General features: G+C 33.7%; 1 protein-coding gene across 4 annotated transcripts in view; it reads right to left on the reverse strand.

Moving 5' to 3' along the window:
* CADM2 (cell adhesion molecule 2) overlaps positions 1–26,264 on the reverse strand; it is a 1,061,838-nt gene that overhangs the window by 169,778 nt on the left and 865,796 nt on the right. For all 4 annotated transcript variants that reach the window (XM_072806514.1, XM_072806515.1, XM_072806516.1 and 1 more), the window contains 2 exons: positions 6,524–6,676; positions 3,610–3,747 (listed from right to left, as the gene is read on the reverse strand). In XM_072806514.1, the coding sequence (XP_072662615.1) occupies positions 3,610–3,747; positions 6,524–6,676 (291 nt within the window). The remainder of the gene's footprint in view (positions 1–3,609; positions 3,748–6,523; positions 6,677–26,264) is intronic.

Here is a 26,264-nt window from a genome sequence, read left to right on the forward strand (position 1 = left end):
CTTTCTTTCTAGTACAAAATCTATAGCCAGATCATGTATCTATTACCATACCTGTAAATCTTATGTTTATATGTCTAGCCCCAAAATGTAAATTCCTGGAAGGAATTATTTTGTTTATATTTCTAAAACTAATTCAGGGATTGTTACAACGCATTAATTGTGGTTTGCTGAAGATGGTGATGGTAATAATAATAATAAGAGTAATAACAATAATATTAAAAATGTTTTTAGTGATTCCTCATACTGTGAAAACACTTTATACATATTGGCTCACACAAAATCCTTCCAACAATGCTTTGAGGCAAACATTAGTTTTCTCATAGACTTGTGAGGACTATAAAGTTCAGACACAGAGACAAGACTTTTATATATTACTGCTGCTTCTTTTTTGATTTTAAGATTTTATTTATTTGACAGAGAGATAGAGAGAGCCACAGAGCACAAGTGGGAAAATGGCAGAGGGAGAGGGAGAAGCAGGCTTCCCACTGAGCAGGGAACCTGACACGGGACGGGGCTCAATACCCAGAACTCCATGATCATGACCTTAGCTGAAGGCAGGCATTTAACCAACTGAACCACTCAGGCGCTCCTGCTACGGATGCTTCTTAACTTTATGTTCTCTATACCAGTGTAGTCCCCAAACAGGAATATCAGCATCATTCACACATGTGACACAGTGCTGACAATGTATGTTCTCATGCTCCAACCGAGACCTACTCCATCATAAAATTTGGGGACAGAGCCCTATGATCCGAGATTTAACAGGCACTATAGGTGATGATACCTGTTAAAGTTTGAGAACCAGAGCTCTGGAATCTACTATGGAAATATCTTGGCAAAAAAAAACTTGATCAGCTATGACTTTCAGACAACTTTTACTACCCAGAAATTTGGAAATTAATGTTAGGTAGTGATGAAGGAAAAAAGAAAAGCAGAAAAATGACTCATCCTGATATCATAAGTCACATTGAAGATCCATATACCCGTTATAGAGAGTCTCTGAAACTTAACACAATGTCACTATGCTGAACTGACCAACACTTAGCTAAAAGGTAAGGATGCTACACACAGCATATTTGCATATACACCTTATAAAGATAGTTTAGCGCACTCAAGAAGTTCACCATATAACTGTGAAACAAACTATATTAATATGAAAAAGAAGAATTATAAAATAGAAAAGCTATGTAGATGAATGCAAGTTTAGGGATAATGAGTGCTCTCTCAATGGCCACACATTGGAGAACACAGAAATAAAGGAGGCCTCACTATTTCTGAATGGGGAGTACAGAACCATGAGCTGATTCTGTATATGGTTTTTGTCTTGATTTTTTTTTCTAATCTTTACTCAGATGATTTTCCAGTATGGTGTTTATAGGATCAAACTTTAATGTTTTTACCTAGGATATAATGGAATCTGTTTGGTACTCAGAGCAGAAGCCAAATTTGTGAAAAAGCAAGGTATATTCTGAAATATGAGTACATTATAGATTTTCCATCAGGCTACAATGTTAAAAACTATCAATCAATATTAATGAAGTACCTAGTATGTTATTCTCTGACCTCCCTGGGAATATGAGACAAATTCTTGAAACACAAATAAAATGCTAAGAAATTGAGAGCAACTGACTACCAAACTATGTCAGAATTAATGTGAATAATAAAACAAAAGAGAGTACTTAAGAACATTCTAGCATAAACCATGTCTTTCACACAGAGAGACACATATGATGTGCAAGAATTCACTGACTGGAGCTTTCTCATAGGCCAAGGAAGTTGGATTTGAAATTTATTTTACAGGTTAGGGCTTTTTTTTAAGATTTTATTTATTTATTTATGAAAGACCCAGAGAGAGAGGCAGAGACACAGAGGGAGAAGCAGGCTCCATGCAAGGAGCCCAACATGGGACTTGTTCCCGGGACTCCAGGATCACACCCTGGGTTGAACGCAGGCACTAAACCACTGAGCCACCCAGGGATCCCTTGGTTAGGGCTTTTTTTTTTTTTTTTTTTTTGTTAGGGCTTTTGATCAAAAGTGCTTAAATAGAAAAAAAAATGGCTGGATCAGATCCTTCTCATAGTATGGAAGCAGGGTAGAGGATCCAGTTAGCAAAGATTCAACAAAGCCCAGACATGCCTAAATAAACACATCCTAAATGCAGAATTAGAATGGGTGTTACTGAGCCCTGGCCATATATGTGATCAGATTATATACTAACCTAAAAGTTTAACTTAGCATAGCAACATGTCTAACATGTCTTGGGAGCTTGCATTTCTCCAAAATTTGTTTAATAACATGTATTTAATAGAAGACCCGCAACAAAAGTGGTGATTAAGGATAAATTACAGGTAAGTCCTTGTTTGCAGAAAAATGTACAGTAATTAAAATAGAAAAGAGAATAATTAAATAGATTACAAACATATAATTTCTTAGTAACAGAAGGAATCCTATAACATATTATCTATATAATATAATTCTGTACTGTATTATCATTTCTGTTGGGCCTATATATACCCATTAGTAAGAATTATTGTGAATCTAAAATAAGATATTTGAATTAAAAATTAAAATGATTAGAATGGTTTGCATGAACCTATCCCCTAGCAGGTTACGTTAAGAATAACACATCATTACCATGTATATAGGAAACATTTTTAACAATCATCATGACCAATTGTTGGATTTTAATGTGCATGTGACATCAGGTCCAAGATACACATATGTGAAGTTAAAAAAATGAAAAATCCAAACCAAACAAACTACTAACCTCACTAGGCATTTCGCCTATGAACTTATTTCCCACCTACAGGTTATGTGTGTGTGTGTGTGTGTGTGTGTGTGTGTTTATATTTAAGTATACGAAGTAACAGCAGAGCTATACTTCATATTTAAACTACTGTGTATTTGTACTGAGATGAATACATTTTTTTGCCCTCTGAGAACTACAGGGAATCAGATTCATTGATGTGGAGCCAATTTTGTTCTTAGGACTTTATAATTCTAGAAACCAACAAATTGAAGACACAATTCATGGAATTTGTCTGTAATCCAAATACGAGAGGAGTTTGGAAACAATTATACCTAACTTGTACTTTGTGTTCACTCTGGCCAAGCATAAATCTATGTGTTTTTTATACAATAACTCATTTATTTCTCCAATGTTTCCATGAGGTATATGATATTTTTGACTTGTTATACATAAGGGGAAAATGGGGCACACAGCGATTACATTAATATACCTTATGGGATTACCTAATTTAAGAAACAGGTAAATGGCTTAAATTATACTTAATAAGAAAGTGACTGTGGTTTTAAAAAGAAATGCCCTGGGCAACCTAGGTGGCTCAGTGGTTTAGCGCTGCCTTCGGCCCAGGGTGTGATCCTGGAGACCCGGGATCGAATCCCACGTCCGGCTTCCTGCATGGAGCCTGCTTCTCCCTCTGCGGGTCTCTCTTTCTCTCTCTCTCTCTCTCTCTCTCTCTCTCTTTCTCTCTCTCTCTCTCATGAATAAATAAATAAAATCTATAAAAATAAATTCCCTGCATCTCACACTTTATACCAGCTTCAGCACATTAATTTTGACTTGGGAAAACTTTCCCCATTCTTTACCTTTAATCTCTTTGTCATTTTTGAACCATCTTATATCAGCTGCAGGTTTACTACCAGATGTTTTACAAGTCAGTTGCATCAAGTCTCCCTCCATAACTGGTGATGAAAATCCACTAATTTGAGGCTTCTCGGGAACACCTGAAATTTAAGAAAATGGCATGGACATCAATCACCAGGGCTGATTCATTCTGATGACTATTACTTTCACAAAGCTAAAATGGGTTCTTAACTGACAATATTTTCAATCAAAATACTAAAGTTTTATATAATAAACTACTTAAAATATCTATATAATGTACATATTAAAAAGTTCTGTATATATATTGTGTATACACACACACAGACAGACAGTATACATATGTATATAAAAGTCCTCCTTATCTGCAGGAGATACAGTGCAAGACTCCCAGTGGATGCTTGAAATTGTGGATAGCACATAAACATACTATGTTTTTCTCCTATCTATATATACCTAAAATAAAGGTTAATTTGTAAATCAGGCCTAGTAAAAGATTAACAATGATAACTAATAATAAAATGGAATAATTACAACAATATGTCATAATAAAGTTTATATGAAAGCAGTCTCTCTCTCAAAATATTGTACTGTACTCACCCTTTATTCTTGGGAGAATATAAGATAAAATCCCTGACTGATAGGAAGAAGTAAGGTGAATGACATAAACGATGCAATGCAACATTTAGGCTACTATTGGCCTGACAATAAGTCAGAAGGAGGATCATTTGCTTCCAGACCACAGTTGATCATGGGTAACTTCAAGTGTGGAAGGTGAAATTGTAGATGGGGGTGAAGTGGGGAACTACTGTAAATATGTATATGTGTATGTGTATTATCCAGAAGGCATTTAAAATGCAGTTAGTTCAAAGTAGCTTTTAAAGTTTTACCTGCAATGTAAATCTTAGAAACAGCCATTCAATATATCTTAACATTTATCAGTATAAGGATTTAAGAAGGTAGATTGTTTACAATGGGGAAAAATCCACAAAGCACATTTCTTTATTCTTTAGCAAATTGTGATTTAACCAAAATAGCACTTTGCATTTCTGATTTTATAATTCTCAAAGCTTAAAAATATATTATTATCTTATAGTACTTTGTTCTAGAAATGCAATTTAAAATAAGAGATTCACCAATAATTGCAACAATACTTCTGGGATTCTTCTAAAGAATGTCTTGATATCATTTGTATTAGAAATTCAATAGTAGTTTTGTGAAGCATGATGCATATTATGTTTAATGGTTAATGCTAACCACTAGTACATTTTCTAGTCCAAATCATCCAATAACTAAGCAGATAATTAATAATAATTAATATGCAAGGATAGCACATGGGTGATTTAAATAATAGGACATTACATTTTTCTTGGACAATAATATTCTCTCGTCACAGTAGAAGTTTATTAAAATTTCTTCTAAAATTATTCAAATTTCTTCTAAAATTATTCAATAATAATCTCCTGAAAGATTCTTTATTGTACCATTCAATTTGAAGAGAAAAAAAATGTAGGAATATTGGAAAGCACCATAAGAAAAATACAAATTAATACAAGAACAACAATGATAAATGACAGGTCAACATGGTCTGATTAGTTGGATTTTTTTTTCCATTCACATTCATATTGTTTTTTTTTTCTTTTTTTAAATCTATGCCATTTAATAAACTGAGATCATCCAGTTGTCTGTTCTTGGGGTCTCAAGGTGGCTCTCTACAGAACAATACATTAACCTTAGGCACTTGTTATCTCAAAATATTCCATTTTAGTGGATATATTTTGTCTGTAGCAGCAAATATGTGGGAAGATTTTTATAAAATAGTCCCAGTGGGATTTGCAAAGAAACATATTTCATATCGTATGTACAAAACCAATTCACTAGCTGGATTAACTTTAATATTCCTACTGAACAGAACAGCATGCATTAGTTCTTTTATATGCAATGTTATGCCTTTATCTATCAAAAAGGAAGGCAAGCTAGGGGCAAAAAAAAAAAAATCAATCTTTTAAATTCCTCTAACTTGTTCTGTAGGCAGGTGTGTTTCAATGAACTGCAGCAATTTCAGCTGATTGGGCCACTGACTTCTGCAGAATCACAGAGAGCTCTCAGCTGCAACTAGATTTCTTTGGAATCTCTAAGAATGCAATGTCTTTTTGTATCACTTTTAACCTTTGGGGAAAAGGCCCAGTATTTAGAAAGCAAAACCACAAAGAAGTTACAAGTTGCATGGAGAGTGACATTATGTACTTCAATTAAGAATCTAGAAAACCTACAAAATTAAAAGATAAAAAGACACAGAAATGTCAGGGTCACTTAAATGCACAGACACAAAGAAATCATAATTGAAAGCCATAAGATATCAGAAAAGGCCCCCGGTCAGATGACCTATATAATAAAATGGAGGACCACCCCATAGACACATTAAATTGATTATACTAATTATTTTATTACTTTATAAAAGGATCACCATATATACAATATAGATGATTTGGCAGAAAGGAATTTGGTTGAACTAGGGGTGGTAGAAGGGGAGGAGGGCGGGGGGTGGGAGTGAATGGGTGATGGGCACTGGGGGTTATTCTGTATGTTGGTAAATTGAACACCAATAAAAAATAAATTAAAAAAAAAGAAGAAAATCGAGAAAGTTGGTGTCTGTTGCTGGTCAAGAAACAAATGGCTGTGTGCCCTTGAGATGTCATACAAATCCATACACCTCCCTTGGTATATTTCTAAAATGGGGAAAGTGACTAAGTGTTTTTTTTTTTTAAATGCCTTTTGTTATAATGTAGCAGACAAGGGATTAAACTAGATCTATTAATATGATCCTCAAAACACATATTTGAATTGAATCATGTTGCTTTAGCTTGTGATCACATCATGTTAGTTCCTTGTACTTACCCAGAACAGTGAGATAGGCCTTGGAGGTTTTGACAGGCATTGTGAATAAAGAACAGGTGTACTGTCCTTCATCAGAGAGAGACACATCACTGACGCTGATACTCAATTCATGCCAGGAAGCTCGAACCAGCTCAATCCTGTTGTCCCTCAAAGCTGAAAAGAGAAAATATTGACAAATACAAATAACAACATTAGAAAAAGTCAGTACTACTAAATATTTTTAGTGCAACACAAGAAACATTGTCTTTGGCCATACATCTAAATCTTATTTCCTAATACAGCTTAAAGGAAGGTTTAAATATGAAATATTTTATCAGATTTTTAAAAAATCAAAGTAGAATCAGGTGTTCCTTAATGTTCTCAGAAATAACTTTTTAATTAAATGATTGCATCTAGTATAACACTTTAGATGAGGTAGATGTTGGTGGTGATAAAAATGACTTTCTTCCACAGGCTTTCATGGAACGCCAGTACCAAAATACACTATAAACAGAAGGTTTCACTTTTATGCATGGATAAATTTGGGAAAATTATGATTGCTGTGTTCCTTCCAAGAGACTAACAATGACCATTAGCATATTAAAAGCACATTCTCTGCAGTAGAGAAACTTGTTGAACTTCCTTTAAACCCAAGCTGACTTTCAGCTGAAAAACACCTGTAAAGTACTGAATGTTTAAATTTGCTCTGATTGATTGGAACCTCTTGTGTATCATTGGTTATATACTTTTAGTATAGCCTTTGGTTCATACCACATTTTTTATCACAGAACTTTTTTTTTTTCCACAAAAGATCTCTTAGCACATTCCCCTTGATTCATTTTTGGAAAAATATTTAAAAAGTTTAAATATCATTGTATTTCCTACTAAGTACAGCTACAAAGCTCAGAATTAAGTGAGAGGCAAAGAGAGTGGAACTCTGAAAGATAGAGGAAAGAGGACTGGTTAGGGACACTGGGACCTGAGGAACAATACAGTGGTTCTGCAGCCAATAATAAAAGGGAGTTGAAGCCTGGCTTCTTCCAACCATAACCTTACAATAGAAGGTGGTCTAGGTAGACTCATTTGTTAATCACATATCAAATGTGAGTCCTCCCAGTATCTCTGGGAGAGACTGGGCCACATGCAAGGGGAATCAACTGGGAACATCACTGACTATAAGTGGCCATGGAAAGCAAGTGAGAATATTTGAAGAAATAATGGTCCCAAACTGAAATTTTTCCTAAAGAAATAAATGTACTACACAGAATCAGGAAGACAAACTAATCTCAAATATAATAAACCCAAAGAAACCCAAAGATGTATCAAAATACATCAAAATTAACCTGGAAGACAAAGAATAAAAAAATCTTGAAAACAACCAGAGAGAAAGACGTGTATCTATAAGAGAATACCAATTTAAATGGCAATAGATTTCTTATTTGAAATTATGGAGGCCAGAAGGAATGGCACATTATTCAAGCACTGAAAGAAAAGAACTTACTTATTCAGGGAAACTAACCTTCAGGAATCAAGAGGGAATAAATATGTTCATAGAAGAAAGAAAACTAAGAACATGTTTCTCCAGCAGATCTGTTGTGAAAAGTTAAATAAATGTCTTTAAACAGAGCAAAAGTTATCTTGGAGCATCAGGAAGGAAGAAAGAACAACCAGAAGAACCAACACATGGGTGAATCCAATACAGAATATCCTTCTCCTGAGTTGTCTCTATTTTATGATAGTTTAAACAAAAACTACAAGCTCAACTGATGCAATGTTGAACAAATATAGGGGGGATACTCAAGACAAGTGAAAAGTGGGTAGGGCAAAGGTACTGAAAAGGAGTAAGGTTTACTATTTAACCCAAAGTGGTAAACCATTGCTACTATGTATATTTCAATATCTAGGGCAACTACAAAGAAAATATACAATGTAACATACTCAAAAACTCTATAAATCAGAGAAAATCCATTTATATAGTGTCTTGAAATAATAAAATTATAACGATGGAAAAGAGATTAATGCTTCCCAAGGGTTAAGGATAGTAAAGGGTAGAAGAGAGTGGGGGGGACATGGATGTAGTCATAAAAGGACAGCACAAGAGATTATTGTGGTGATGGGACTGTTTTGTATTTTGTTATGTTTGTATCCACATGAAACTGCACATGAAATGAAACTGAATTGAACTATACACACATACACACATATGCACACACAGAGAGAGGAGTACATGTAAAACCGGTGGAACCGAATAGGATTGGTAGACTATATCAATATATCTTTGCAAGATGTTATTTGGATCAAGGGTCCATGAGATCTCTATATATTATTTTTCACAGCTGAGTGTGAGTCTGCAATAACACCTCAATTAAGGGGCGCCTGGGTGGCTCAGTAGGCTAAGTGTCTGACTCTTGATTTCTTCTCAGATCATGATCTCAGGGTTGAGATCAGGTTCTGAGCTCAGCAGGGAGTCTGCCTGAGATTCTCTTTCTCCCTCTGCCCCTCCCCCCTAAAATCAAAACAAAACAAAACTCAATGAAAACAAGACTATAAGTACATTTGAAGAAATAGGGTAAGTGGTCATATCAAAGCTTAAAATTCATGATACACATTTGCCACAGAACGGAAGGTGGATCCCAAGCACTGAATATTCTTAAAGTACTATACCTTCTCTATATACTTTGTGAAAGGAGCAGGCAATAACAATATGTAATATTTGGAAAAATTCTAAATTTTTGAGATTTTAAATATATTTTAAAAAATCATCCTCCCAGATACTCAAATAACACTCACCTTCCTGATTGTTAGTCCCTCTGTTTCCATTCTTTATTAATTCTAATTCTACAAGGAGACATACACTTACAAATATTTTTGGGACTAATTTTATTAAATATAAAATGTAAGGTAAATTTGATTATGATTGCATTTGTTAATCCATTAAAATACAGTAGACAATTTTTTCAGATGTTTATTTCATACAATTTCTCCTGCATGCACTAATATATATACGCCTTATTCAGTTGCTAGAGGAAAACAGTGGGACACAGATTCCTTTTTTCCCCAATAGGACTTCAGGCTATATCAACCACTTTCAAAGCTGTGATTTATTTAAGAAAAACATTTATCATGTATTTCTTGTTTCCTTAAAAGAGAGGTCGCCAAAAGGGAACACCCAAGGTTTCTGCCATGATACTATATGTATAAAGCTTGTTACTTCCCCCCGGGTTCAATTTCATTTCTTCTAAAACAGTTCCCACTGACAGAGAGACAGAGCTTACAATTTTCAGTGAATCTTAGCAAAAGAAATTTAACTCTCTTTTGGTCATACTACATTGTGGAAACTGTATAACTTAACTAAAAATCACCTGAATCTCTCAATATATACAAAACTTTCTTATTTAAACCATTTGCATGGAGTAAAGCTAAAATCAATAACATAGGAGTTAAAAAACTTTAGGCACTGGTATAAAGTCATATTTTCTGTGGATAATAATTCCTGATTTGTTTTCATCTTCCAATTATAATGAGAACTAAATGATTTCATGTAGTATGTAAAGTCCCTTTATTTTTATTTTTTGTATTTTTTTTTGTAAAGTCCCTTAAAATAAATCTACAATGATATGTTAAAATATTTTGTGTTTGGAATCCTGATGAGAACCTAAATATTTTAGTGTCTGAAAAGTCTCAATTAATTTAACTTACCAAATCGTATAGCATCTTGAGTTATATGATTACTACCAACCTGACTAAAAATTGGTCTCTGAAAAGCAGAACACCTATATTTTTTTGAAGACTCATTTATTTATTTGAGAGAGAGAAGAAAGAGAGAGTATGAAGGGGTGGAACAGAGGGAGAGGGAGAGAGAATTTCACTTCCCACTGAGTGTCCAGCCCAGTGGCAGGGCTTGATATCACTGCCCTGAGATCATGACTTGAGCCAAAAACCAGAGTTGGAGGTTTAACCAACTGAGCCACCCAGGCACCCCCAGAGTATCTGCATTTTAATGTAATGTCTGTTATTGATAAACCATATGAACCTAAGCAAGTCACTTAAATGTGTGCCTTGATCTGCTGAATGTCACATGGAGATAATAATTAAGTGAAAGTATAAAGAATATGGTTTAGAGAATTGAAATATATGAATACATATTCAAAGCCTGAAAACAATTCCGAAAACGAGGAAATGGACACAATTAGTAAAAGGACTATTTATTGTGTGAATTCCCTTGTTAATTTATTTGCTAAAGCAAATAAATAAAAAGCTACCTAAAGATATTCTCATTGGACTGAATATTTTAAACTAATCATACATTTCTAACATTCATCTTTTTAAGTTTGTAAATACTTATGTCATCTTCAGTTCACTTTGTAACATTTCCAGTATGAAGGAATAAAGGCAAACCTTTACAAGTCCAAAGAAGGAAATACTATAACTCAGTGGGTTCACTGAGCAGGATCCTTGTCTTCCTCATCTCTGCTCCTTGCACCATCACTATCTGCATGGGAAGTATCAGTGAATGACTATTGAAATGAAACTGAGAGCCAAACTCTGTGGGTATATGATAAGAGCAAAGTGAAAAAGAACTGAACTAGGAAGTCCTCTTGAATATATCTCCACAGGCTCCCCCAAGGGAGAGAAGCCAAAAAAAGAAGAAAGAAAGTGTCCTGTTAAGACACTGTTGAGCATAAAAGAGCTAGAAACATCATGCTAAGAAAATTTTTAAAAAGTGATGGTTCATTGGAAAATGATTTGAAATACTGAATGAGTGATCTCTGAGCTATTGTCACATTACCTTATGGTTTTCAGTGAACACAAAAAGCAGTAGCTAATTAGAGAAAATCTGTATTATTTAACTTTTCCACATAGCAAGTCCCAAACATATAGTGAACCTAAGAATTGTGATATTGTTAGTTGAAGTGAATTCAATCTTTAAGGGGAAAGGAAAAAAAGAAAAAAAAAAAAAAAGACTTTCCTTTGTGAACACAGGATGTCCATGCTATCTAAGTAACTTAAAAAAAAAAAACCCTCAAACATCTCATAAAAAGGGATTTTAAACATTACTCTAGGAATAACTGAACAGAAGAAATGAGTATGTGTAATAAAAGAATGAAAAGTAATTGCTCACACATCTCAGAGATTAAAAATGAGCTAATGGGAAAGGAAGCTACTCTGAGGTCACATCTCATCAGCTATTAGGTGCCTGCCACCCACTAGTGAGGTGATTTAATCCCTCAAAACTGAGTTCTGGAGGATTTAACCTTAGCTGCAAATAAGCAATGACCAAAAAAAGCAATGACCAATGAGTAAGAATCTATAAGATATTACTTAATGCTGGATAAAACTTATTTTCCCAATATATCATTTCTAAATGATACATCAATCATACAAATGATTATCTGGGATCCATGTTGGGTAAAATAAAAATTTCCAAGGCAATCACCTGGAGGATTTTAGTCAGATTTTATACTGATTTCTAATAAGAGTTATGGGCATAGTTAATAAGTTGTGTATTAATTAGTTTTAAACCAAATTAACTTAATAACATTATTATTTGATATCTGACATCATTCATTTAAGAATATGATAACAATTTGTACATATTTGCATTAATAGTTTTTCTTCTTTAAGTGTTATCTATCTATGGAGATGATCACAAACTTCTGGCCAGAAATATTTTCAGTATCTTTAAGTTGGTTTTCAGTAAGTAATAATTCATATCACACTTTATAGTGCTTAAATAGTGATAAAAAACATTTTGTTATATAACCACGTTTAAGAGTCTATTAAAACACAGCAAAAAACAATCTCACTATTTTTGCATTTTCCCTAGTTCTACTTTTACTTAAAACTTCCTCAAATAAAGATTATATCTCTATATTTCCCATGAGGCTTTACACATATCAGGGTACATATAGGCATCCACTAATAATTTGTTGCATTAAATTTAATATGTGGACCATCAACCTTTTTCACATAAATATTCTATAATTGTATATATTAACATCTTTTCAGAAAATTTTTTATATTTAAAGGATATTATATCCTGATTCATTTTATAATTATAATAGACTAGAAAAGTAAACATTTCAAATATTTAGGGACTTATGTTACATGATGAGCAGTTTAAATGTTATGTTATAGAAGAGGTAATAGGGAAGGGTTATAGGCATATTATATAAGTGATTATATTCAGGGCGTTAGGAATTTAATAGAATGGAGGAATGGAGTTTCCGTCAGGAAAGATCACAAGGACACTCAAAGGAAGAGGGGCAAGCATAGCAAAGACAAGATTGGAAAGTAGAAATATCATGGAATTATATTTATTCCTCAAACATATTAATAAATTTTCCATAAACAAGTTTATTGTTTACTAGTATGTTTTAGGTGTCATAACATTTTGCTTTTTTTGGTTTCTGTATAATAGACCACAAATATAGGAATGAAAGTAGTGAGTTTTTGTTTTTATACATTTGAAATAAGAAAATCTGGGGTTTAAAAATTGAAATTCTACCACTGGAAAAGCTTCCTTCAAATAGTGTCACAGTTTCCAGATTTATTGCTTGGGTTCTGTTTACATTTTCTATTCTAAAATTCCATTTACTATGGTTTCAGTAAAAATTCAGTCCAAGCTGAAACTTGGTATACCAAATATCAGCTCTGGAGCAATGGTTGTTTTTACCAATTTTCCAGAAGATTGATTTAGATTGTTTTGTATTGTATGACTGTAAAGAACAAAACATAAAAGGATTCACTAGCTTGATATTTTATTCTGTCTGTGTTAACTCTTTTATTTCAATCCATAGTACAATTACAAATAACACAAGCTAATTATAAACAGTATTTGATTATACTATTAACAAATAAAATATTGGGGATATTAATAAAAAACACTCATAAAAAGAATGAGTGGCTAGATTTCCTTTTTTACCTCTTTTACAATATCTAAAGGCATATTTTGGCATCATACATGTCAACATACCAATCATAAGGTCTGACAATGGTTTAGCTTTGGATCTGTGGCCTATTTGAAGAGCTTATTTGACTTATTTTTCCTTTCTGATTCCCTACTGCAGGATTATTTGTACCGCTGTATCTATGTGCACTGATGCTTCTGTGTAAAAAATTAATGTGGATATCCAGGAATGTTGATAAAAAGTAGATCATGTGCTTTCTCTAAAATGGTCATGACTTTGGTGTATTTCAATACAAAAATTCTATGAAAGCACTAAATTGCAAAAAAAAAAATCACTTTGAATCTGTTCTTTATGAATATGTTCTCCTCAACACTGCTTTCTTTAGGTTTTAGAAAAGAAGAAATATCTATGGAAGTAATACTGTAGTTAAATTTCTATTGACCATGCCATCCTCTAAGCTATTAGCATGACTCTAGTTTTAGAAAATAGGAGGTGAATTATTGTTAATTCTCTACTAAAGTAAATTTTTAGAATAAAAGATATTCAGGATGATTTATATTAATTATAAATTTGTATTAGTTACACATATATATGTGTATGAATTTGCCAAATATGCAGTATTCATTTCTTTTTAATTCTGATACCAATTTGAATTAATTGAAATAAATAATTGAAATAAATAATAAATAATTTGAAATAAAATTCTATATGTCTTCTTAAACTAATATAACTCTAATTCAATTACAAAACAATTCTACATTTACTTTAGACAAATCCTCTACAATATCAATTCTCATTGAGAATTCCAAATAAATTTTAACTAAGATAACTGAGAAGGAAATAAGGAAAACTCTGCTACCAAACACACATACACACACACACCCTCACCCATATATTATCAGTATATGCTACTTTCATCTCTCTGAAAATCCGTGTAATATGTTGAGAAAGAATAAAAGTAGTTCCAACTCTGTAAATATATATTCACACTCTGTATGTGTCAATGTGTGTGTGTGTGTGTGTGTGTGTGTGTGTGTGTGTGTATTTAAATCTGGGATGTTTTCACTGGAAAAAAGAACATACAGGGTAGAAGAAGAGATTGCTGTCATGTAAATGGGGGATCGTATTAAACACATTGAATGTTAGAAGCTAGTGAGAGGTAGATTTGGGTTTAACATAGAGACTGTTATTTTATTTTATTTTTCATCCATTGATAAATAGATAAATATCACTGTATTCAGCAGGCTCATGAGATTTTCAGCTCTGTCAAAGAGTTGTTCAAGTAATGGCTACCTCGTCTTTTGTCAGGAATGTTTAAATGTTTTATCCACATTGCAGGAGAATATGTCCAAGTGAATTTTGAAAATTTATTAGGAGTAACCCTTACCACTTTTAATCACAATTCAATTCCTAAATGTGTTCAATCATAATTAATTCCTGATTTCAGTTATCTCCTGATAAACTGAATCACTAACTCAATGGTATAATACACCCATGTGTGCTTTTATATATTAAAACATTTCCACAGATTTTTAAGGCGTTTTCAAATGAGTTACACTCTAATTTTATTAATGGTATTATTCATCCCCATATTTTAAATATGATATTAATTACACTTTGTGTTCAAAATGTAGCTCAAATCTGACTGAATTTTATGCTGAAAATAATGTCATTTATAAGTTAACAATTCAACAAGAACTACTCAGATAATCAAGTGTGTTTAAAAATTTCATCTTTAGAAAATTAGTATGTATACATTCAAAACTGTTTCCCTTTCTCCTACACTTCAGTATTCTCATCAAATGAATGAGAATGTAAAAGGGAGTATTTAGGGAGAGCAGCACAATGTAATGAAGAAGCACACATGCATGTCTAGTTCATAAAAGATGAAACCCTGAAGGACAAAATCCATTTTGGACAAATTGGAAAAATAGCGGTGCATTACTGTGTGTGTGTGTGTGTGTGTGTGTGTGTTTATGTGTGTGCATAAAACTGCAACATATAAAATATTCTTAGATCAGATGATTTTTTTCTCTCCAATACCCTCTTGCCTACATACAAAGTAGGGGCATTTCATTCTTATTAATGGTGTATTTCTTTCTTCCAAAAAAATGGGTTAAGGATTACAAAATATACCATTTGTCAGAGGACATAAGAACATAACAGAAACTTAGTGTATGGAATTTAGATCAAAACGCCAAAAGATTCAACTGTCTGCACACTTGGTGTAGTCTGCATTTTGATGGGACAGAAGGCTAGCTGAGGACAAAGCACAAGTTCACACCCTGCAAAACCGCCCGCGCCCCACACCCCTGGGTGGGATACGTGGGACATTCCTCAGGCACTCGTGGCTGCCCTAAGGGTAAGGGAAAGGAAAAACAAATAGTTAATTTACAGAGATTATAGTCCTATAGGCAAGAGTCTCTCTCAGTTTACAAAATGTCTTAGTGATTACAAGAAAAAAGCATTCTTGTTGGGACGCCTGGTGGCTCAGCAGTTGAGCATCTGCCTTTGGCTCAGGTTGTGATCCCAGGGTCCCAGATGGAGCCCCACATCCTCCTCCCCATAGGGAGCCTACTTCTCCCTCTGCCTCTCATGAATAAATAAAATCTTTTTTAAAAAGAGCATTCTTATCAATAATCTAACCTCCATAAGGAAACCCCCAACTATCCTACTGTTAATGCCTTATTAGAGTGAAAAACATTTCACTTGACAATGGCAAGGCCTCCAGTAACTTGTATGTCCTCTTTACCATTCAAAAAAGTTCTTTTGAAACCTGCCCAACTCCCAGGTACATAAGCAGCCTCCTCTCACAGGCCGGGGACAGCTGCTCTTCCTGCCCACGGGTCCTGTCCGCGGGGTTTAATAAAACCACCATTTGCACCAAAGACGTCTCAAAATTCTCTCTTGGTCATTGGCTCTGGACCTCACCCCACCAAACCTCACCTATATTCCAAAACTACATCAATTTGTAAATAAATAAATAAATAAACCATTACATATGATTGCTGCATATGTAGCAACATATCAATTAAACATGTCCCGCAAGTAAAGTAAGAACATCCAATTTCAGCAACTTCGGTCTTCAGAATATTTTATACCTCAAAGTTTATATAATTTATAAATTTTATTAATTAGTGCTTAATTAAATGTAATTAATATTAATTACATTTAGAATTATAATTTATACAAGTTAATTCTGACTGATTACATATAGAAAATACTCAAATACTGCTAACTATGGGACTATATTCTCCCTGTTCAGCAAATAAAGACTATGTTTATTAGAAGCCTCAAACTTTTTTTTATATTTTATTTATTTATTCATGAGAGACACAGAGAGAGAGGCAGAGACACAGGCTGGAGGAGAAGCAGGCTCCCTGCGGGGTGCCCCATGCGGGATGTGGGACTCCACCCTGCGACCCTGGGATCACGCCCTGAGCCCAGAGGTGATGCTTAACCATGGAGCCACCGCAGCATCCCAGAAGCTTCATCCTAACATGAAGGCCACACAGCAGTATCTAATACACTATACTGTGCAATGTCTAATATGGGTAGTCATATAAGGAAAATTTGTCAGGAGATAACAAAAACTTAGTAATTATGAAATTCTCATCCACATTTTTTAAGATCTTACAAACAAAACAAAACAAAACTTTTCCTCCCCATTGTGTGAACCAGACTAAGGTCATTTTGGACAAATCCACTATGATGCCTGCCCTCCCCTCCACCTGAAATGTTAAGCACACACCTGTCACACATGCCTTGTTTCCCTTTTTTTAACCACATCTTTATGTATACCCTGGGGCATAACATCCTCAGTCTACCCTGGAGAACACTTGTTGGGAAACATTTCCCTCTGGGGTGTGCCCCAGGTTGTACACTCAGCCTCTAGGGCTATAAAAGCAAGTCTTCTGGAAGGTGGGATTGTGGTCATCTACTCATCTTGTCCAAGACGTGTTCTGTTGGTAAGTTCCTTTCATATGCCAATTCTTGTCAAGCTGAATTTGTTGGGTTTTTTTTTTTTTTTTTTTTTTTTTTTTTTTGTCTTTTTCTTAGGTCTTGCGGCTCCTTTGGCCTTTGGAAGTTGTTCTGTATACATCTCCCTTTCACAAAACACCCTTTTCTTCAGCACAAATAAAAGTTGATGGTTATTTTGTTTGCTCTTCACAACTAGGTGTTTGTCACATTATTTCTTATTTTCCTTGAGAAAATATCTTTCAGTATTTGATACAGTTCACAATTTGATACAGTTCACTATTTGCCTGGACTCACAGAACAAAAAAAATGATGCGGTATTTGAACTGAACAATTTCTGCAAGCTCTCATTCTTTCCAACAACCTACAATATATTGGTCTTCTCATAGACATATGAAATGCATTTTTTCCATCCCACCATAAAACCACCATATGCAGCCATGTGGTATAACTCTGATTGATCATTTATATCAAAGAGACAAGAAGCTTATGTGTCATCCTATTATGGAAATGCATATACAAAGGTACATTGGGAATGAAAAACATCTGCCTTCATTAGACAGAGAAACCAGCCTTTGGTGTTCATGATCTTGTGACTTTATAGGGCCCCGTGCCTTGTGAAAGCCTTGAGTTAGTATTGTTAACAAAATGACTCAGTACTATGTTGTGCTCGTTTCTCGTGTTATCAGTCTCATCTCCAAAAGCCTGAAATTTGGATTAAATATTCACAGCTTTGCCTTCATTTCGAGGATATGATTATTAGGTCAAATAAATTCTACATTACACAAAGTTTGAAAATCTAGCAATCTGTTAACACATTTTAAGAAAATCACTTCTATGTTTTTGAAATTCAGGCATAATCATAAAAGACATCAATATGATACAGATTTCATTAAAATAGTTCAGAGATTTCTGTGAATCGTATTTACGTTTTTCCTACCTAAAACATTTTTTGACTAAAAGTTTACTACATTACTCTTGATTTTGCCTCCTTCCTCAATTTCTCCATACCTTACTATTTTTCCCTTCTTTGGAGAAGAGGTGTGAGTGTGAGTTTTCCAGAATATAAGTACCATCTCTGAAAAATATTGATCATGAATATTATTTCTAAAATATCTCTTTGCATAAAACGAGCATTCAATGGAATGTCATGAATCTCAGAGCAATAAAAATAAGTCACAACTTACCATGTAGAATTTAAAGGATTTGAAGAATGGCATGCCTCTTTCTCAATTTAAATTAAAGCAATTACTATACTATTTGAATGTTTTTTCTTTACATTACCTAATTTGATTTTCCTTTACCTTAGTTGTCTAAACTGTTTTTTTAAAAAGTGCTAATTCTTATTAAATTACATGCCAACTTTTAGAAACCCATCGATGTGTAAAAATGTAGGGCACTCAAATTTTGTTTCTAACAAATTTTAGCAAAAGGCAGATAAATTCAGTGATCATAAAAAAGAAGCAATATATTTTAATATGTCACTACAACAAAAACGTAAAATTAGTGAAATTTTTCACTTGTTTATAACATATTATATATGCAGTATTATATATAATACAGATAAAATTGTATATAGAAGTTCATATAATTTATACAAGTACAGAGACTTCTGTGTATGTTTGTGGCATAAATAATTGTATAAATAAATACATGAGAGGGGTAATTTGAAATAAAGTAGGGCAAAAATCCAATGTATACAACTAAAATCACTGAGATTGAGAAGCCAAGGACACAGGAGGACTGACTGATAAAAGCTAATTTTATACAAGGCTTTTAGAAGTGAGTAGAGAAAAGGACTCTTTTTCAGTAATCCATACAAGTAACATACTAAAACCTACTGATAAGATGAGAAAAATATATACATCAAATTAGACACATCATGTGAAATATACACTAAAAGAATGCATTGCGTTTGATTGCATTAAATATAATAGTTCAGTAGTGACCTTGAATTCATACTTTGTAGCTGGGTTTGTTTATTTGTTTGTTTATTTATTTATGATTTTATTTATTTATTCATGAGATCCATACAGAGAGAGAGAGGCAGAGACACAGACAGGGGGAGAAGCAGGCTCCATGCAGGGAGCCTGATGCGGGACTCGATTCCGGATCCCAGGACCACGCCCTGAGCCGAAAGCAGACACTTGACCGCTGAGCCACCCAGGCATCCCTGTAGCTGGATTCAAATGAGATCGACTGTGGAGGTGCCTTCTGAAACCCTGAGAGAAAGCCATAAACACACACTACTCTTGCTAATTCTCAGGAGGGAAGCCCATAGCCACAGCTTCAATGGTTCCTGTACCTGCTGACCTCTCAGCTTTTATACGAAGTTCTGAGATGTAGACTTTTGAGCTTTGAGCTTGCCTTGGCGTTGGAGACTGAGGCTGTCTAACAACGGCTCTACACTGTGAAAAAGATCCTGGCTCTCTCTTAGGGTGCTTTCACTAAGGTAATGAAGAAAATATGAACGGGAAGAGCATATACAATATTCTTCCAAATGCAGGAGAGAATAAGAAAATTACATGTTTTAGAAGCAATCTTCTATAAAACTGTATTTTCTTTGTATATTTCTCAAGACACTTAGAACAACCTTACTATGCAAATACTTTCTGGGATTTCTCCATTGGACAAAAAATATAGTAATAATAAGTAAAGCCTTTAAACACCAAGTAACTTCTGCCTTTTGAAGCAAACAATCCTTTTCCCATTGAGCTCCAGATATGTTGGGTTATAACAACCCACTAGGCAAAATAAAAGCAATATTTTGTCATCCAAATTGGATCTAGAACTGGCAGTGACACATTGTATCTGAGGGGCTCGGGATGCCTGGGTAAAATGTAAGCAGAAGATGGGAGAAACAGGGGGAGCTTTGTAGCAACACACCATGAAGACTATAGTGGTATGGAACCCGGATTTGTTAGGAATATCTGAGATCCCAGAAAAAATGAGGACAGCTGAGATCCCATCTGAGACCTACGGGGCTATTTGTGACTATACAAGCTAGAAACGGGGCATTGTGCTAGGAGCTAGCATATTTATCTACCATCTGGCTGTAGGATAAGAAGTCAGGTGATAGTAACAGTCACATATTAAAAGCTGTCATACATTAGAGCTGGTAATCTTTCCATTGTAAAGGATGAATGAGACCAGGATGACTAGTTTTCTACCAAAAAAACCCCAAAACAAAACAAGTCGTCTCCTTTCTGTATTAAATTCAGAACGTAGCTGTCCAATGAAGGACTATAGTTCTCAGCATCCCCTAACTTTAGTGTAAAGCCATTGATGAGACTTAGTCAATGGAATGTGAGTAGTAGTAACATACTTTGCTTCATTGCTAAGGCTTTCAAGAAGTGGCTGAGCCTCTCCATCCTTTCTTCTCCCTTCTATTTTGAAGACGAGGAGGACACCACAGCTCCAGGTCATGACATGCCATGAAATTGCAGAACCTGGGGTTCCTGAATCCTCGCAGAGTGAAAGATTGTAAGACAGTAAAGCTTCTGTATTGAATATGATGTCAGAGAAATTAAAATCCTATTACTTTTAACTCCTGGAAATTTTTAGTTTGTTGATGAAGCTAGTATTGTCATAACTAACAAAAATGAGTTAAATAAAAAAATAATACAGGTCCTTGGAAAAATATCATTGATTAAAAGAAAGGGACATAAGCCCAAAGAAATGTTATAGGATTTATTATAGGAACCAGAAAAATTATTAGCAAGTGTTTAGAACCCTCAGTATGCTACAATAAGATACAAACTCTCCCTGCATGGGGCCTGCTTTTCCCTCTGCCTGTGTCTGCCTCTCTCTCTCTCTCTGTGTGTGTGTGTGTCTCTCATGAAAATAGATAAAATCTTTAAAAAAATTGGCTTCTTCCACTAAAAAAAATGTATAAGTAACTTAATATCTAATATTAGGAAACAAACAAAAAATATTAGGAAACAAACATTTTGGTAGACTATTAAGAAGCCTTCATATTTTAAGCACTTAGATGAACTTTAATATTGAGGAATTATAATCCTGACTTAAAACAAAAGGATGCAAAATTAAGTGTTCAGATTGGTATCAGTTTTATAAAGGAATAGAAAGGTACTTACTGGACTGTTGGAATTTCAGGTGATTTTATTTCCTGCTTTTCTGTATTTCTCTGAATTCTCACATTTCCAGAAACTAACTTTCAATATATACTTAAAACATTAAAACTTAGAACATATAAAATAGCAAGTTAGGTTTTTAGTAATTATATGTTTATTGAAATTGGTTATTAACTAGTTATAGAGTCACTTCATTTACTTAGACTGTTTTTTGGCAATAAATATGCTATAAAAATCTTAAAATGTGGAAATAAGACAATGTGGAAGTAGATGAAGCTCCAAAAAATAGAAAGAGAGAAAAAATGAGTTGGGATTATCATATTAATCATTTTAAAGCTTTTCCATTTCACTATCGTTTATCACTATTTCAGCTCATATATCAATTTTCTGAACAAATACATTGTTTAAAGAAATACCATATCCCTTGTGAAATAAGCATAATTTAAAAATTTTTTTAAAATATTTCTTATTATAGTACTAAATACTTCATGAGGCTGTGTTTAAAATATTAAAATTCACTGTTTGATTTACATGTTATACAAATGTAAAAATTTATTATGATTTCTTTATAATATAAAGAGGATTTTGAAGAAGAAAACAACATATATTGTCATATTTAATCTTTCATTTAAGAAATATTTCTTTAAAACAAAACATCTCTATATTCTGAAAGCAATAGCATAAATGTTCTCATCTACAGTAAAAGACATTGTATATTATGGGAAAATATTTCCATAATAAAATAATATGTAATCAATAGGTGATTTGTGTATTTACTCATGAGGATTGTAAGGGAAACAGCCTTTAAGACAAGTAGAAAAGTATACTAAATGTGACAATCTTGAATGATGACATAATATCTTCTTGTCTGTGATGGTGACACAAAATGGCAAAGGACACAAAACTGTCACTCTTGTGTTTATCTTCTATCTGAGAGTAATAAAAGAGGGAAGGTGATTGATGGCACATAGACATAAACACTGTGTTTGACATATGTTGTTACCTTTTATACATAAATAAAAGTACTGTATTGATGGTTTTAAGGACACCTCACTTTTCTAGCTTCCTAAGATGCTGTCTTTACCTAAACAAAAAATAAAGGGATTTACAGTTTGATTATATGAAAGGTTATACATTACCTCTCTTAGAAAGCATTGCTTCTAGATGTATTATATATATATATATATATATATGTGTGTGTATATATATATATATATGCATGGATGTGTGTACACATATATGTATACACACATGTCTATACTTATATATTCAGGCAGAGAGAGGTAGGAGAGTCACAGTGAAAGAAGGCACAGAGAAATAGAGACAAATTGAGAAAAACAACAACAACCAAAAAGGAGACACCTAGAATGCAGATTCTTTTTTCTAATATAGGTTTCTTTCAAATTCATAAATTATTTTTTTTATAAATTATTAATTTAAAAAATTTTTCACAACACTGAATATGTATAGAGGAAATTCCAAAGAAGTAGTAAGTACCTATACTGATTTTGGAGAGCTTGCAGTTTATTTGGAGAAGATTAAACATACAGATATAAAATACATATGTGATCATTGCAAAGCAACATGAAAACAAGTGAATAATAATGCAACATAAAATTCTTAAATCAGAGCTGTGGATAGAAAGTAATTAACTAAGAATCTAATGAATCTAGAAAACCATTTTGGAAATTTAAATTTGAAGTTCAGCCATAGACTGGTGGCTAGGGTAGGAGGATACCAAAGGTCAGAGAATTAGCTCTAGCAAAAGGAAGGATGGTCTTGAAAAGGGTGGATAGGCCCAGAAAAAGTGTCAGTTTATGTCCACTTTTCAATTTGACCTAAGGAAGCACTACTAGGTTTTGAGTGTGCCTAAGTGTTTGAGAAGCCTAAATTCATTAAGATAAAACCTAACATCAAAAAATCGGAAGCCAAGTAACTTGTGCAGAAGGAATACACAGAAAACTTGGGGTGGTTTGGTTAGAGTATAATTAGGGGAGGGTGTGCATAAGGTAGATTTTTCTGGTTTTCAGAAATTGTAATTTTTTTGATGTGCTATTTCAATTTTTAGTAGCAAATGTGTATGTAGAGGATCTTATTAAAATTGAGACTTATTTGAATTCAATTTGAATTGAATTTGAAGGAAAAAACACATACATAAATATATTCTAGTTTCTGCCCATCCACACTTATTTTGCCTTTCTCAGGTAAAGGTAAATTGGGGCGCCTGAGTGGCACAGTCACTTAGGCATGGGACTCTTGGTTTCAACTGAAGTCATGATCTCAGGATCCTGAGGTGAAGTCCCACATCAGGCTCCACACCAAGTGCAGAGTCTGCTTGAGAGTCTCCATTCCTTGCCCTCCACTCTTCTTCCCCCACTTTCTCACACTCTCTTTCTCAAATAAATAAATAAATAAATAAATAAATAAATAAATAAATATTTAAGAAAATAAAAATAAAGGTTAATAGCTACCAGTAATAAGCCTGCAAACCATTTCTGGTTCTTTGTTCTCATGGATCCCTCAGTTTGGGGTGCCCCCCTACCAACCTCCCAGTTTCAAATCCTACTTAATTTGAAAGGCTATTACTATGACAGTCCTTTGCATGGAAATTATGCCTCCCATCCTCATTAAGATGCCCTATTTCTCTGAATTCTTTAAATATAGTTCACTTTGAGGATTTATCAGTCCCTATCATAGATTTTAGTTATCTATGTTAATATTATCTTTATTGCACATTACATTTCTTAAGAGCAATATCGTGTGTGCCTGAGTCATCTGTGTCCACTTCACAGCTTAACTAATAATCATGAAAAAAACAGACATAGCTATAACAATTAGATGTTATAGTCCTATTATCATTTGACAGAAATAAAATTTCCTTTCAACATCCAACTGAAAAATAAAAAAAAAAGTTTTTTTTTCTGCAAATGCCCATAGAATTCATTAAGAATGTATTTATTTATATCAGATTTTATATTTTACCAACAAATATGCATCCCATCAGGAAAAACTAATTCAAATCAACCAGGATTTCCAGGTAGGATGGTGCAGGAGGAATTCATGTTTTGACTCAACACATTTATCACAAACACATAATAATAATATACTAGAAAAACACCAACACACATGTACATTGGCCCTCCAAATAAAATAAGCAGTAAAGAACCATATGACAGTAGAGAATGACAGCAAAACTGCAGGCCTGTTTAACTCTAGGTCTAAGGTTTGCTCCCATGGAGTTAAAAGGCTTAAGGGCTCTCAGACAAATAGAACCAGGAATAGAAAGTTCTTAAAGCCAGGGCGGGGAGTGAAGCACCCCAACTCTGAAGGAAGCTAAAAATAAAACTCACCACCATCTGGGCTGTGGTTTCAAACAACCTGCAGGTCTCAGGCAGTGAGCACATAGACAAAGCTTTTTAATCAAGAACTGAGCAAGCTGCCTCTCTAACTAAATCACCACATCCAGATATGCCTTAACTTAAAAAAAAAAAAAAAAAAAAAGTAGTAGTTCTGGGTTGTGGGATTAAGAAGGTAAGTGATAAGGGATAATATACAACCTCAAGATAGGAAACTGTGAGCCCAAGGTGGGAAAATAAGAGGGAGAAGGGAAAAAGAGAGAAGCAGGAAAAAAAAAATTTATCCCATTTCCAGAGGGTATTCAAATCAAAATTGCTAAGTACTACATCTCAGTTGGACAAAAGATGTAAAATGAGTATGTTTAAAATGTTTCCATTAATAAATGAAAGAGTAATTTCCATTAAAATAAAGTGCAAAATTGCAAAACAAAAACAGGCAGAAATGAAAAAAAATCATAGGTCAACATGAAAAGAAGTAATTTTATACTGTTAGAAACTACAGTTACTTAAATTAAAAATGGAATTATCAAATTTGTAGCTGCTTTTGGGGAGTTCAGTAGTAAATGGCTCAGAAAGTCAAAAATATACATCAATTATGTTATATAAATATAAATGACAGCAACTGAACAATCAGAAGCTACCTTGAGAGCCCATAAAATATATCTACTAGCATATCCAGAAAAGGTAACTGGTGTAGTATTGTTTTAATTGATAATTTTTGAAACTTTACCAAAACTGAAGAAATACTTAAAAAAGAAAGTTGCAGGGCAATCTCATATGAGAAAGAATACTAAACAAAATATTTACCAAATAGAATCTACTGGAATACAGTAAATCCACCCTTCACAATTCAGGTTTATTTCAATCATACAAGGTATTTCTAATTATAGAAAAATCAAACAATGTACTTGACCATACCAATAAATACAGGAGGAAAATCCAATAATGATCTCAAAAGATACATAAAAGTATTTTATGAAACTAATATCATTTATGATAAAACTTACAAATCTTGGAATAGAAGGGAACTGATGATTTAATTTCCATATAAATGATCATTCCAATCATATTCATTGCTCCTTGACTTCCTCCCATCAGAAGAGCTCATTCTCCAACCCCCCTCAGCCACTATTGGTGGATGCACTCCTCACTTTATTATAATGAATATGTGCAGCACTTCCACATTTTGTCCACATTCTACTTTCTGACCACCAACTCTCATCTATCTAGTACCTTCCTCTGAGAATCCTTTAATCCAACCAGAACCTTAAATTCTTTGATTCTACCACACTTTCACTGTCACCCATTCTCTTTGTGTCCCTGTCTTTCTACCTTATACAGTTTGGATTTCATGGTCAGTTTTTAATTTTATTCACTTAGCAAATACTGTATTTGTATATGTACTACTTACACAAAGTATTAT

The sequence above is a fragment of the Canis lupus genome, chromosome 30 (genome assembly GCF_048164855.1).
Source record: "Canis lupus baileyi chromosome 30, mCanLup2.hap1, whole genome shotgun sequence".
In the NCBI taxonomy this organism is placed as follows: Eukaryota; Metazoa; Chordata; class Mammalia; order Carnivora; family Canidae; genus Canis; species Canis lupus.